Source organism: Melopsittacus undulatus, chromosome 8 (assembly GCF_012275295.1).
Source record: "Melopsittacus undulatus isolate bMelUnd1 chromosome 8, bMelUnd1.mat.Z, whole genome shotgun sequence".
Lineage (NCBI taxonomy): Eukaryota > Metazoa > Chordata > Aves > Psittaciformes > Psittaculidae > Melopsittacus > Melopsittacus undulatus.
The window spans coordinates 25,226,246-25,239,763 of NC_047534.1; the positions used below are offsets into that span (position 1 = coordinate 25,226,246).

Here is a 13,518-nt window from a genome sequence, read left to right on the forward strand (position 1 = left end):
ACAGATTTATGATATGCAAATAAAAATAATTAATATAATCAAGGCTTTATATCAACATATAAACTACAATGTTAAAATAAATGCAAAACCAAGTAAATGGTTTAACCATTAATGCAGTTAGTGTCAAAGTAGAATGCATCTCCCACTTCTTCCACATAGAATTAGTTTTATATTCCTAAGGGTAAGCATAGATAGAGAATAAGGTTAATTTAACAACAACATAGTTTTTAAAGTCAAGATTTGATTCATGGCTTTGTTCTTCTAAGTGCTCTACTGGTCACACAGAATAATGAACACACTGGTTATCAACCTGAAAAAGATGGGGTTAATAAATAGTTATGAAAAATTAATGTAACTGAAACACTACAACTCCTAGTAGTGTTAGAAAACCAAGGAATACAAGAGATTATTCAATTCACATACAATGCATCAGACAACTGGGAGACCCAGAAGTAAATCATGTCAGAACTTGACAAGGCAGAAGCTTCATTCACCAGCTTAAGCACATCCGATTGTTTGACTAACAAGTAATTTAAATGTAGTCAAGGGACATGCCCATTTCAATATATGAGGACAGAAATCACAAAGTCTGCCAGAATCAGGTTGGACACTGAAGAGAGGCTGGCTGTTGAGCAGCTGTATAACACAGAGACCAACAGCCAGGAATCTTCCATTGGAAAGCAAGTGAGACATAACTAATCATAGAATACCAGGTTGGAAGGGACCTCAGTGATGATCTGGTCCAACCTTTCTTTCCAAAGCATGACCTAGACTAGGTGTCCTAGCAGTCTGCCTAGCCAAATCTTAAAAGTATCCAACACTAGGGACTCCACTACTTGCCTGCGGAGATTATTCCAACAGCTGATTGTAAGAGAAGCTGACAACCAAGAGCCCATTTAAAGAAGTGTCTGACTCTGTTCCTGCCCACTCAATTTATGTAACTGAGGATGGAATTAAGTCACTGTAGTCCAAAATCTTGGGAAAGTCTTAAATTAACTTTCAAAACTTCAAGACATCTAGCTCTCTAACACAGCTATGCCTGCTTAGTCATGGCAAAGACCTCCTGCTGGGCTCCTGAAAACAAATGCAATAGGCAAAGCCTGGGATTTAGTAGCTCATTCCCATGTAATAAATGTGTTGTCCTTAGACCTCTAGTTTTCAGAGTTTATGTTACGATGAGGATTGATAAAATTGGCATTTCATAACAGGTTCTCAGGTAAATTCCATTAGAACACAATGGGGCAATTCTCACAGTTGCTCTTTCAGAGGACAATTACACCTTATTTTTTCGTATGTGATCGTGAGCTTTTCCCCACCACAACCACAGAAGCCAGAGCTGAATCAATGCAGGGTTAGTTGAAGAAGTCTCCTTTCTGAATTTTCCTCATTTATACTGTAATTTAATGAGAAAATCAGAAGGACTGCATTTCACTAAGTTGCTTGTGGCTATCTCACTGTCACACAGCATGACCTGTGAATGAACACGGTAACTACATGAATTAAATAGCATTTTTTTCCATAAGATATAAACTATTCAAATCTGTGTGGAGTTTCATAGGACACACTTCAAAAAGAGTTTTTAACCAACAATCATCTTATCAAACATCACATTCTTGAAGGGGATATGATTCTCTTGAAACCAATACGAAAAATACTAAACATTGTCAAAACCAACTCATTTTAGTCTCAAATTTCAAAATCACTTTTCCCCTTAATCATTCCAGAACACAAGCTGAGGACAACATTTATGTCTGAATAGCTGAAGTCCATCAAAACACATTACAGGTTCTAAAATTTCATATTTATTCATACTTATTACACTTCACTCTAAGTGAAGTGTAACAAAGTTCAAATAACCAACATATTTCTTTCAGCTATGGCATTAAAGTGGATAAGCTTCCCCTGGTGGCCTGACTAACAAATGTAAGAAGCCATCCACATTCTTTGATATCATAATTCTAAATGCTGGGTACACTGCTGTATTATAGTCATGCCTCTTTTCCTCCTATTCTTCTCTCAATGATCAACCTCACATTTTGTGACCTTCCAAAGTTCAAGGTTCCCAGCCCTTCCTGCAACATAAGTTCCAAACTCTGCTTTACACCAAGTCAATTGACAAGGAAAACTGATAAAGATTCAGGCAGTCTAAAGCAAGTCAGATTTTTTCAGATGCTTTATCTGTTTGCTTTATGGATTTGCAGATGTTTTAACAAAGATGCTGAAAACATTCAGCAGAAAATATTCACACATAGCTCACTGCAGGTAAGTCTGATTCTCCAAAGCAGTGTATGTTCTTTTTTAAGAACTTCTTCTTTTCCTTTATGATAAAGAATCTAATTTTCTGTGAGTTTGCCAATTAGAAACCACAAGGAAACTGCCAGAGCCCTGAGAATTCTAAACTGGCATAGAGTTTTAAATTGTCTGTGATTGGAAAAACATGTTGGAATGTTAATCCATACAGCCAAATTTCCAAACCAGCCTTAAATCAGCCTCTAAAGTTGTGAACAAAGCTTTACTGTATACTTGAAGCATTTGGGGCCAATTTACATATACAAGCCCAAATGGGAATACATGCTTATTTAAATAAACAGATTAGACATAATTATGATAGCTATAAATTTGTGTCTATGCCTCCAAGTGACTTCTGTTTTCTCCAGATGCATTGCAGTCATTGCTTATGGCTGTATATTCACTATTCCCATTGTTTCAGAAAATTCGGCTCATTATCTTAAGTTCAAGACTCATTGTTGGTAAATGGACTAAATTCTGTAGCTCTTGCTTATTCATTATTCCCTAAGAACTACTAAAACTAAGTTTGACCTAAGAATTCCACAATTAAGCTGAAGACAGTTGATCTAAAGTACATTTTCTCAAGCTTTTAAAAATATATGCTAATTTCTTTTCAACCTTCCTGTTTCCTTTGTTACCTTTCTGTTCCAGACTACTCCTAATAGTCAAAATAAAAAGCCCCATAGAAAGCTACCCCTCCCACCATTCCCCCCCATGCCATAACCACAATCCTGTGCCCAGCTCTGGGGGTAACAACACGAGGGATGTGGAGCTTTTGGAGCGAGTCCAGAAGAGGCCATGGAGACACTGTGAGGGCTGGAGCAGCTCTGCTCTGGAGCCAGGCTGAGAGAGCTGGGCTGGTTCAGCCTGGAGAAGGCTCCAGGGAGACCTTAGGGCAGCTTCCAGTGCCTAAAGGGGCTACAAGAAACCTGGAGAGGGGCTTTGGACAAGGGCCTGTAGGGACAGGACAAGGGAGAATGGCTTTAAGCGGGCAGAGGGGAGATAGAGATGAGATCTCAGGATGGCAAGGCATTGGCACAGGTTGCTCAGAGAAGCTGTGGCTGCCCTATCCCTGGCAGTTTTCAAGGGCAGGTTGGATGGGACTTGGAGCAACCTGGTCTAGTGGAAGGTGTCCCTGCCCATGTAAGGGGGTTGAAACTGGATTAGCTCAACTCAAACCAATCTGTGATTATATGATCTAGACAAAGTATTTTTAGATTGCTCTAAAGATTTAACAAAATAAATAATAGGAATGTTTTAATGCATTTCACGTAAGAGAAAATCCAGCAAATCTCAGAATGGCTGTTTATGTATTTCTCTCAGAAAATATGGTATCCCTATTTGAATATCCAGACTGAAGTAATGGTAAAATTGTCATGAAAACTTGCAGGTTTAATACAAATTTTATTAGTGTCCAGGTGTTAGTATTCCAGACAAAACCAATGTTAATTAAATCTGTGATGGAAACTAGAGATGTCTTCTAGTTAAAATATTAGGAATCAAAGTTTGGTTCTCTCTTAACCTGATCTCCAGTCTGAGTCATTATGATTTTTTCCAAAGCAGAAGCTAATAAGAATTAGCTGCTTCAATAGTGTTGCTTTTTCCACAACAATTACCTTGAAATGCAAATTCTGATTATTTCTGCTATGTCAAGTAGGAATGCAGGGAGGGTATGCAAGAGAATCCCTGTCTCAGGTTCACTGATGTAAGCAAGGCCAGTTCACACAGATTAATTGTGCTCCATCCAAACAAAGGAACAACCCACACTTCCCATAGGACAAGGAGTATCAGTAGGAAGAACAATCTGGAGAGACATGATGTCTCAGTGCTCATTGCAGGACTATGTAGCTTTGCCCCCAGCACAGTGCAAGACTTAAAGTGTACCTAAAAGCTTCTAAGAACTTCTTCAATGTATTCACCTGGCAGGTGCCAAGCAGACCACTACATAATAGTCTCAATTTGTTCATAAATCCCGTTTTATGCATTAGGGGGGGCACAAAACTCCATCCTACTGGGCAATCCTCCTGCAAGCAGAAAAGCTTTAGCTGTAAGAATTATTTGGTAAGGCATACCAGGTTTGTCCACATGACCTGTTGCAGGCAAATCTTACAATATCTGCAAGAAACCTGGTAGCAATCCAGTTGAACATGAGCTCAGCAAGGTAGTGACATGTCTGAGAAAGGTACAAGGAATTCTCTCACAAACAGCTCTAGTCTTGTGGAAATGATTTCTTCCAGATGGATTAGCACTTGAGAGTCATTTTGCAAGATGAGTCTTTTCCTTTCATATCCACATCAGTCTGCCACTATAAAGATTAATGCACCAAAAGACAATGCTGTACTTTTATTTTTTTCCCCTCCCAAGGAACTGAGGGCCATATCTATATTGTATATGATTAGAGACTGGCTCCATTGGCTTTTCCTGCAAAACAAAAGTCTCCAGAAAGGACAAGTCTGCAGACAAGCAAATTGCTGCCCCAGACCACAAAGAATCTGTTCATAGCCTAACCACATTCATGCAATTCTCAGATGGGAACACAGATTTATAACTTAGAGAACACCTGCACAGAGCTCTGCTATAGCTGAGGATTCTTCACCTTGGACAGGCTCAAGGTGCCAAGCTTACAGACTATTGTATTTGCTGGGAATCCATCCCACCTACAAGACACAGGTAACCTTGAGAAACTGAAATCTACAGTAAATATAAAACCATCATGTCGATTAGATTAGATTTTCAGCTTGGCCATCCATTGTCTAAGAAGAGCAAGATCCACATATCTCAAAGGCAAATACTTCAAAGCAGACAAAATATAGAAGAGGCTGTCCAAAGAGAAAATTAATTCTTAGCCCTTTACATCTGAACTTGAGTTACACCTCCAGGAACGAAAATTCATACCTTTTTCAAATTTAAAAAACATTTAAGTAATTCTCTCTATTGTACTTATGGATGGTCTAATAGCAATCACACATATCTGATTCTGTTTAGGAATGTTAATCTCTTAACTGAGAATACTTTGATGCAGTAAGTAATCAAAAAGTATTACTCTATTCCAGAAAGACCAAGTAAAAGGAAATTATAAACTTCCTAATTTTCATTGCACAGGACCTCAATCATTTGTCAAGAGGAAGAGGTCCTTAGGGCAGGACCTTTTCTACTTGAAACAAAAAAGTTCTGTGGTTTGGCCTATTTTTTTGCATTTTACTACCCTGAATGATTTCAATGTACTTTCTGACAACTCCATTAAATAAAGCTCAAAGAGCTTCAGTGTTGATTTTGTTAACTGTAATATTTAGCCTCAACAGCTTTCTACTACCCTCCTCATTTTTAAGAGCTCCAAAATACTGTGGTCTTTACTACTTTATTCAGGTTTAGCTAGATCTTAAACCAGCTCCTGAATTCTGCCAAACACAGCCTGCCTGCTGACCACCAGCCAAGCTAGCTGTCTTAGGGAAGTATTAAATATTAAATATTCAGTATTAAACATTTCCCTAGTTCCCTTCCTGGTTTGACATTCATCAGTTTAGGAGAAATTCTATAATTCTATGAAAGTACACTAACATCATGTTATATATATTATACCTTCTATCATTTATGTGTATGATCTTCTGCAAACCAAAATAACAATTTAACACTACAGTACCTGTACAAGTGGCTTACCTTGTCCAAGACCTGAACGGATCCTACTGGATTACTTACAAATGAGAGTTAGAGCATCATGTTCATTTGTCACTTTACCCATGTGATAATGTATCATAATGTAGATTCATAAGATTTTTCTAAAAAAAAATTGCCTCATCTCTAAAGTGCTGCCAAACACTCAGCTTGCTTTGACAGTGCATGTCTTGGAGACTCAGAGGCACCTGTTACTCCCTGTGAATCTCCAGGATTCTGCCAGCTTCTCCATTCACATCATTGATGGAAAAGACAGAACAAGCATAAATATACCTTTTGTTCTTATAAATTGTTAGAGCAATCTCAGAGCTGTTACTCCATTCTGACTCTCACTAGTTTGGAGATGACTCAAATGCTAAACCATTGGTCCAGATTCTCTTCTTTAGGAAGACCAGCTTCCCTACATTTGCTTATGGCCCTACAGCAGAGGGGGGACAATGCTCTGAAGCAGTAGATTCACAAACAAAGGTCTGTCTCTTATTTACATTTAGAGAACCATGAGTGTTCATGTTTCTTGTAAAAAAATGGAGTCAAATATCAATTTATTTTCCAAATAGAAGCTACTTGGTACTAATCACAGCTCATCAAATGGGCCAGCAATAGTGTAGTCAAAGTGCTCAAAGTAGTTAATAGAACTCACAAGTCAAGACACAAGTCCTTCACCATCTACTTCCACGGATAGATATAACTGTCCTTAGAAGCATAAATATCTTGACATTTAAAACAAACCACGAGCTTTCAGTTGTGAAACTGCTGAATTGTTTCACCCCTGAGATGCAGGTTCAACATTAAGCTTAATTAAGAACAAAAACCGTTCCATCACAAACAACAGTTTAGATCTCTTAATTCTAACTCTCAACATGCATAACATGACTTCGAAACTGCACTCACAAGGCAAAAAAAATATCTCACCTTAGGCAAAGCTGCATGACTCTGAGAAGCCAACGCTGTGACAGTGATTTACACCAACCAAATACCAATACAGTTCCTGGGAGCAAGTGAAAGTTTTGGATATGGAATAACTGTAAAATACACTTCAGATACTAGGACTTGGGGTAAGATGTGAGCAGAACCTCTTCAGGTTAGCAAATACCTGAATGTTAGGCACAGAAATGGATGTTTCACAGTTACTTTCAGTGGAAGTGCGTGCGCACATACAAGAACAAAATTCATTCTCTGCTTTCCACACAACAGCTTTGCTTCACTGCACATTCAATTCAACCTTATTAAACCAGATCCCACTGGAATAATAAAATTAAATGCATATTTGAATGAAACATCCTAGGACTTATCAAATATTTGCATCTGGATTTCTTTTGTACTTCTATTTTTTTATAGGCCAGATTTAACCTAGATCCCAGCTTCCTGAAGATAAGATTGAATTTGAGATTCCAATTAATTACTCTGAAGTATTTCTAAATGACATTGGAGTTGAGATTTAGCTGATTAACCTCTCAGAATGCAGAGAAAGAGGATGATTCATCTTCAAACTGTTTGCCAGGTTGTATTCATTGGCCATAAAAACACTGTTTTCAGTGTAATGTTCATAAAAGTATCTGCAGCTTCAAGGATGGTGGGCATACTACTATGCCCTGTCTATTAAAATGGTGATAACTATTAACAAAATTTATTTATGTTTATTTTAAAAATCGTAATTCATAGGCTTACAAAACTAAGCCCAAACAAATGTGGGTTCTGTGCATAGTGCATATGCCTTGATGCTCTGTATTTGTTTGTACAGCTGTGAAATTCCCAAATTAGCTGTCTGTCAGGAAAATTAAAATACTGCCTGGAGAGCACAGAGACGAAATCCAAGCCAATGGGAGAAAATTACAAAATACCATCCTGATAAATCACTTTTCTGGAATAACTCCTGCTATGATAATAAGTCTAGTTTCTAGATAGTAGACCATTAGCAGCAGCAGCACAGGTAATTCTAACAACTTAGTACCATACAAATCTTGAGCAGTTATTAAGACTGATATCTGTCATCCCCTTGTCATTTTATAAACATACATGACCATATCAATTTATGATCATAAAATCTCCAGAAAAGGGAAAAGATGACTTCTTTACAAATATGTCATAGAGCCACACCAGTCTAATGCTGCCCTCCCTTTCTAAAATTTCCATTTCAAACTCAAAGCTTTGTCTGTTTGAAGCAACGGAACAAATACAGTGTTTTCACAATCATATGGTTTTGCTGCTTTAACAATGAAGATTACAGTCATCTTGGATTTGCAGAAGAACCTAGTGCATAAGATACTTTGAAATGAACAGTTATTAAATGTGTCATATTTATAAACTGAAATGCTTTTAATAACTTCTTACTGAATGATTAACAAATCAAAGACCACAAGATTAGGGAGGCAGGTTGGTGGAGGACATATTCAGGCCATCTATGATAATACCCAAAAGTGCCTATTATGGCATTAAGCTTACAATGGCAATGAGGAGAGATGATACAAACAGCACCAGAGGCTGCCAAACCCCAGTGTTCTCAATCACACATTACTCCCTCTGGTCAACAGATTCCAAAGCTCGATGCGAGTCAGGTGCTATTTTTAACTGCAGGGATTACTAACATCCTAAACAGGCATCTTTAGGCAGAAAGAAAAAGTACATACTTAATTTAAAATAACTTCTTTGAAATTTGACCCTTGTGAAAGGATAGATTTGCTGCTATTCACCTGCACAACCAGCAAGGGATTTATCCTCAAGAACCAATAATGCACAGAACATAAGAGTGACCTTATGAGCCCAACTAAAGGTTCACCTAACCCAGCTGCAGACCAGCCGTAAGTATCTAGCTAAGAACTTAAGACCATAGCAAACATATTACACCTTTCAGTACTTTCTCAAGCTCCAACTATTTTAAGCTAGAGACCTCCTCACCTAGATGTGATTCCTGTGACACTCAGCCTTTCAAGAGATGTCTCTCCCACTACCTTACTCGCTGTGTTCTTGAACCCAGGTATATTTTAACATTCATTGGAAAGATATTTCCAACCAGTTCATAAATAAGCTTGGTTCCTACTAGATTCATTCAATATCCCATGTGTTTTCTACAGATAATACTGAACATCTACCACGTCATCTCCAATATTGCAAGTTCCACCATATGCCTCCATGCCATCTCCTTCCACACTGAAGAATCCTAACCGAACTCACTCACTCATAAAAAGCTACCTCATCTCCTCCATTTCCAAAAGGTTACTCTTTCATTGCCTTCCTCTGACTTTTAAGGAAAGAGGACTTTGGTTTTGCATCACACACCTTTTAATTCCTTTTTCATTTCTTCAAGCTGTATTGCCAAGGCATTACCGGTAGTTTCCTAACTCTTCTGAAAATGTCCCCAGCATCCACAGGTGTCTCCACATGACACAAAGGGGAAGTCTTTATGTCAATATCACCATCTTTCTTCCGGATTTGGAAAACACAGTATTTTGAGAGGCACAACTTCTTTGGTTTATGCTTTCCTGATTTATTTCACACTCAAAAAAGGGTGATGCTGACCTAAGGGGTCCCTGAAAACTGAAGACAGTTAAGTCCTTAATAAGAAAGGGAATGATGAAGTCCTGTTCAGAAACAAACTGCAAAGCCTACAGTGACTCGAAACATGTCGCACAAGCAGTTAACCCAGAAGCAACAGGATTTAACCTCTGCCATTCTGTAGAGTACTGCAATATGAACTTTAGGAATTATGGCAAACAACTGATGAGTCAGTGTATGCAAACAACTGATGAGTCACTGTACGCAATATTAGTTCTTAATGTCTTTTTACTTGTGTTGCTAGAACAGCTAAACCGGCCAGACAGCCCCCAAGAGCTCACAAGTAAATTCATGATCAGTAGCACATATCACACGGAACAGACTACATCATCTTCCAGTAAGACAAAACTAAACTTGTAAGATTTTATGGAGCTTTGCCATCTAGGAAGTAGATCGCTTACAAGGAAAGACTTCACTTAGGAAAAACAGACCAAATCTTCAAGCTTGCAGAGGGACTTCATAGGATTACAGCTCCATCATTATCTATAGCCTTATCCTGACTCACTCAGCTGCAACCTGGTGCCGCCTGCAAGCTGATCCTTCTGGCAGCCACTCATTTGCTATCAGTCTGCTTCTATCTAACAAAATTCAAATTTATATATGGGTGGAAAAGCACTTTATCTATTTTGATAGAGGTTGAATGACAGAGGTCAGCTTTTAGTCATTTTTGTCAATAATGGCACTTTCTGTTTGTTTGTTTGCTTGCTGAGGGGGGAAAAAAAACCCAAACAAACAAACCAAGTAGTAACATTTCTTTCTGCCTATCTAGTCCCTAGGCTCAATTGAAGACTGCCATAAGTGCTTTTGCAGCTTGGGAACTACCATGATGCTAACAGGCCACCCCTTAGGTGAAGACAGGCTGAACCATATTACAAAGAGGAACTCAAGTCATCCAATAATTCTACTAACTAGACCCTGATTATAATTTGCAATATGAAATATGAGTCCCAGCTGTCTTTTCCTCCTTTGTGGAGAAACACTTTCTTCCTTCTCTACTTTACTTATCTTTCTTCCCAGCTATCACTTCCTTTTTCTTCAGATAAACAGAAAACCCAAGCAAGCAAAACACACCTCCCGACACTCCCCAGTCCACAGAAAGTTAACAATGATTAAAGCCTATCTTAGTGCAGACAATTTCTTCTGCAACAATTACTAGCTTGGAACCAAGAAAAACAACTTAGCTGCAGCTGACAGAAGGCTGTAGGTTCTCAGAACTGCTGCTGAAATTTAGGCTATGGCCTAATTTCTGCTGCAGAGTAGTTTTGAAAACATCAAGAATAGAAGATGCAGTATGTGATTTCTGCTCTTGGGCTTTTTTCCTACCTATTTGCCTGTTCCACCTTTCAAGGAAGATGTATCTGTATTGAACAAGTAAAATAAAAACAGTTTCACAATACATGCATTAACATGTCAATCACACAAATTCTCCCAGGAAAAAACTTGTTGCACTCTTGAGTTTCTCCCAGTAACACTGTCCTGTGAAAGTTATTGAAGTGAAAGGGTGATTGTGATCAAGCAAGATCTTAACCTGATTTTTGCAAAGATCCTGGGTATCTTCTGAAGGGTCACACTTTCCACATCATCCCCTGCAGCTCTTGACTGAAAATCTTCCAGTACACCAACATGAACTGTAAACTCTAGCCACCAGAACCAACTATAGAACTTTACTATTGGCCTCCTTTGAGCCGTTTATGGAGGAAGAGGTACCTTTCACAGCTACTTAATATTCCCCTTGCAAATACGTACAAGGATCACATTTTCTTGATTAGCTACCACATCACACTGCTAGACTTCATTCTATGTCTTCACACAAGTAATTTTTGGAGTACTTGCCTCTCATAGTTACTTTAATAAATACCCAAGAAGTATTAATTCCTGCAATTTGATATTATAATTTTTCTACGCAGAGCAATTACCTCCCTGCTCATTTGCAGAGCCTTCACAAATGAAATCTCTCAACTGCACAAGAAATTTCAGTACCAAACAGATAGCTCAGATACTGATAACACATGCTAGAACATTTACCAACACTTACTTTGCCAGGCTTGTTTGCATCAAAGCTGTTTTCTTTAAATTTCTCCTGTAGGGTCTCAGCTAACCGACAAAGCAAGGCACCATTATCCAATTTCTCCAGAAAGGTTTCTGCTGTTATTTCTCTACCTGAACAGCAAAGAGAAAGTTAAGATGGCAGAAAGTGTGCAAAAGTATAACTGCATCTGTGCAAAAAGAGAGATCAGTGGAATTCTTGACAGCAATTTGAAATACGCCTGAACTGAAAAACTTGCATTACTCTGAATAACTTCACTCCTATTTTACCAGTAGACATACAGCAGATTTCTCAGAAATTATATGCTTCCTTTGAGAACGCACATGCTATCTGAAAAGTAATTCTAGTACATCAGACTCCACAGATCTCATTTTACTTATGAAATTCCAGCGCTTTTAATATACTGCTTTAGATGAGAGAGTAAAGTTCACACCTGTGTGCATGGACAGCTATAGGGGAAGAGTTGCTAACATGTAATAGCTTATTTTGCAAAAGAAGTACAGAACCCTAGACTGTGTTGGAAGGAGCCATAAAGATCATCTAGTTCCAAACCCCTGCCGTGGGGAGGGACACTTTCAACTAGATCTAATTACCTCCTCCTGGTGGAGGTGATCACAGGAGTCCCATGATGTGATGTGCACTCTGAGCAGCCTGGACAATCCAGAGGAAATGGGACTCATTAACCACCCTAGCCTAAACTTCTAGGATCTTGACGGCATTTCCATGTAAAAATATTCCTTTCTCTTACTGAAGGTTTTCCATTTTCACATTTCTATTGGAAAATTTGCCTTCTCTTTGAACACTTTTTAGACTACCAGCTGTATTTTTTCTGCCTCTTCTAATTTCAAGAGAGCATCAAGGACTAATTCTTGACCTTCCAATGAACAAAGCTTTATTTTTGGTGATATTTATGTATGTCATTCAGGGACAAGAGTAACACTATCAACTCACTGAGGCTCTTAGTGACATGGTTTAGAGGTAGACATGGCAGTACTGGTGTAATGCTTGGACCTGATGATCTGAAAGTTTTTTTCCACCTAATTGATGCTATGATTTTTCACAGGCTGTTACACACTAACCATCAGTAACTCTATCTACCCTGCAAAAAAAAAAAAAAAAAAGGAAAAAATTGAAACTTTGAAAAACTGAGCGACCTAGATGATCTTTATGGCCTCTTCCAACCCAAACCATTCTATGACTGTAGTTCTTGATCCCATCCAGATCCACCCTTGCTGCTCCAAACTGACTTGTTTTGGAGCAGGACAACTCGCCAAAGTCTGTCCATTACTGGTCAGGTATTTCTGCCACAGATTTTTAACCAGCAAGAAGCTGCCTGACTAAACCAGCAAAACGGTTTGTTTGGGGAAATTTGTTTTCCACGGGATGCCTGGAAACTTAGAGCATGAGTCTGTTTAGAACAGGTTCACAGTATCTTTTTGTCAAAAAAAAAATAAATCTAAGGAAAGTATATTTAAGGGTGAAAAAAATGTAAACCTTTTCCATAGCTCTTCACTCAGAAGAGAGGTGAAAATTAACATTCAAAGGTAACAAATATTAGGCAGATAATCAAAAGTTATTATTCTACTTCTGCAATATACTGCTGGTACATTGTAATCTTACAGCAAGTGACACAACACTGAAGATCACAGCATTACAAAGCGGTATTTTTAGAAAGATGCTAAAGGACAGTTGAGGGGAGTTGGAACTACCTGAACTCCAAGGTCCCTTCCAACTCTAACCATCCTATCATTTCTCAAGTCCCTTGCCTGAAAACTGTTAGAGACTGCTAGCTTTTCAGCGTGGTCAGTTAAAATAGAAAAAACAAAATAAAGTTCTTTGCATCAAACCCTCATCAGATACAACAGTAGACTTCCATTTTCAGTTTAATTGAAGCTTTTTTTTTTTCCCCTAACACATTTCCATTTCAGAAATATCTTTAAGGTGAAGTTTTTTCTCCC

General features: G+C 38.3%; 1 protein-coding gene across 1 annotated transcript in view; it reads right to left on the minus strand.

Moving 5' to 3' along the window:
* The window catches only part of GAS2 (growth arrest specific 2), a 92,467-nt gene that overhangs the window by 63,688 nt on the left and 15,261 nt on the right, over positions 1-13,518 (minus strand). The window contains exon 3 of the mRNA XM_005150574.3: positions 11,549-11,673. Coding sequence (XP_005150631.1) covers positions 11,549-11,673 — 125 coding nt within the window. The remainder of the gene's footprint in view (positions 1-11,548; positions 11,674-13,518) is intronic.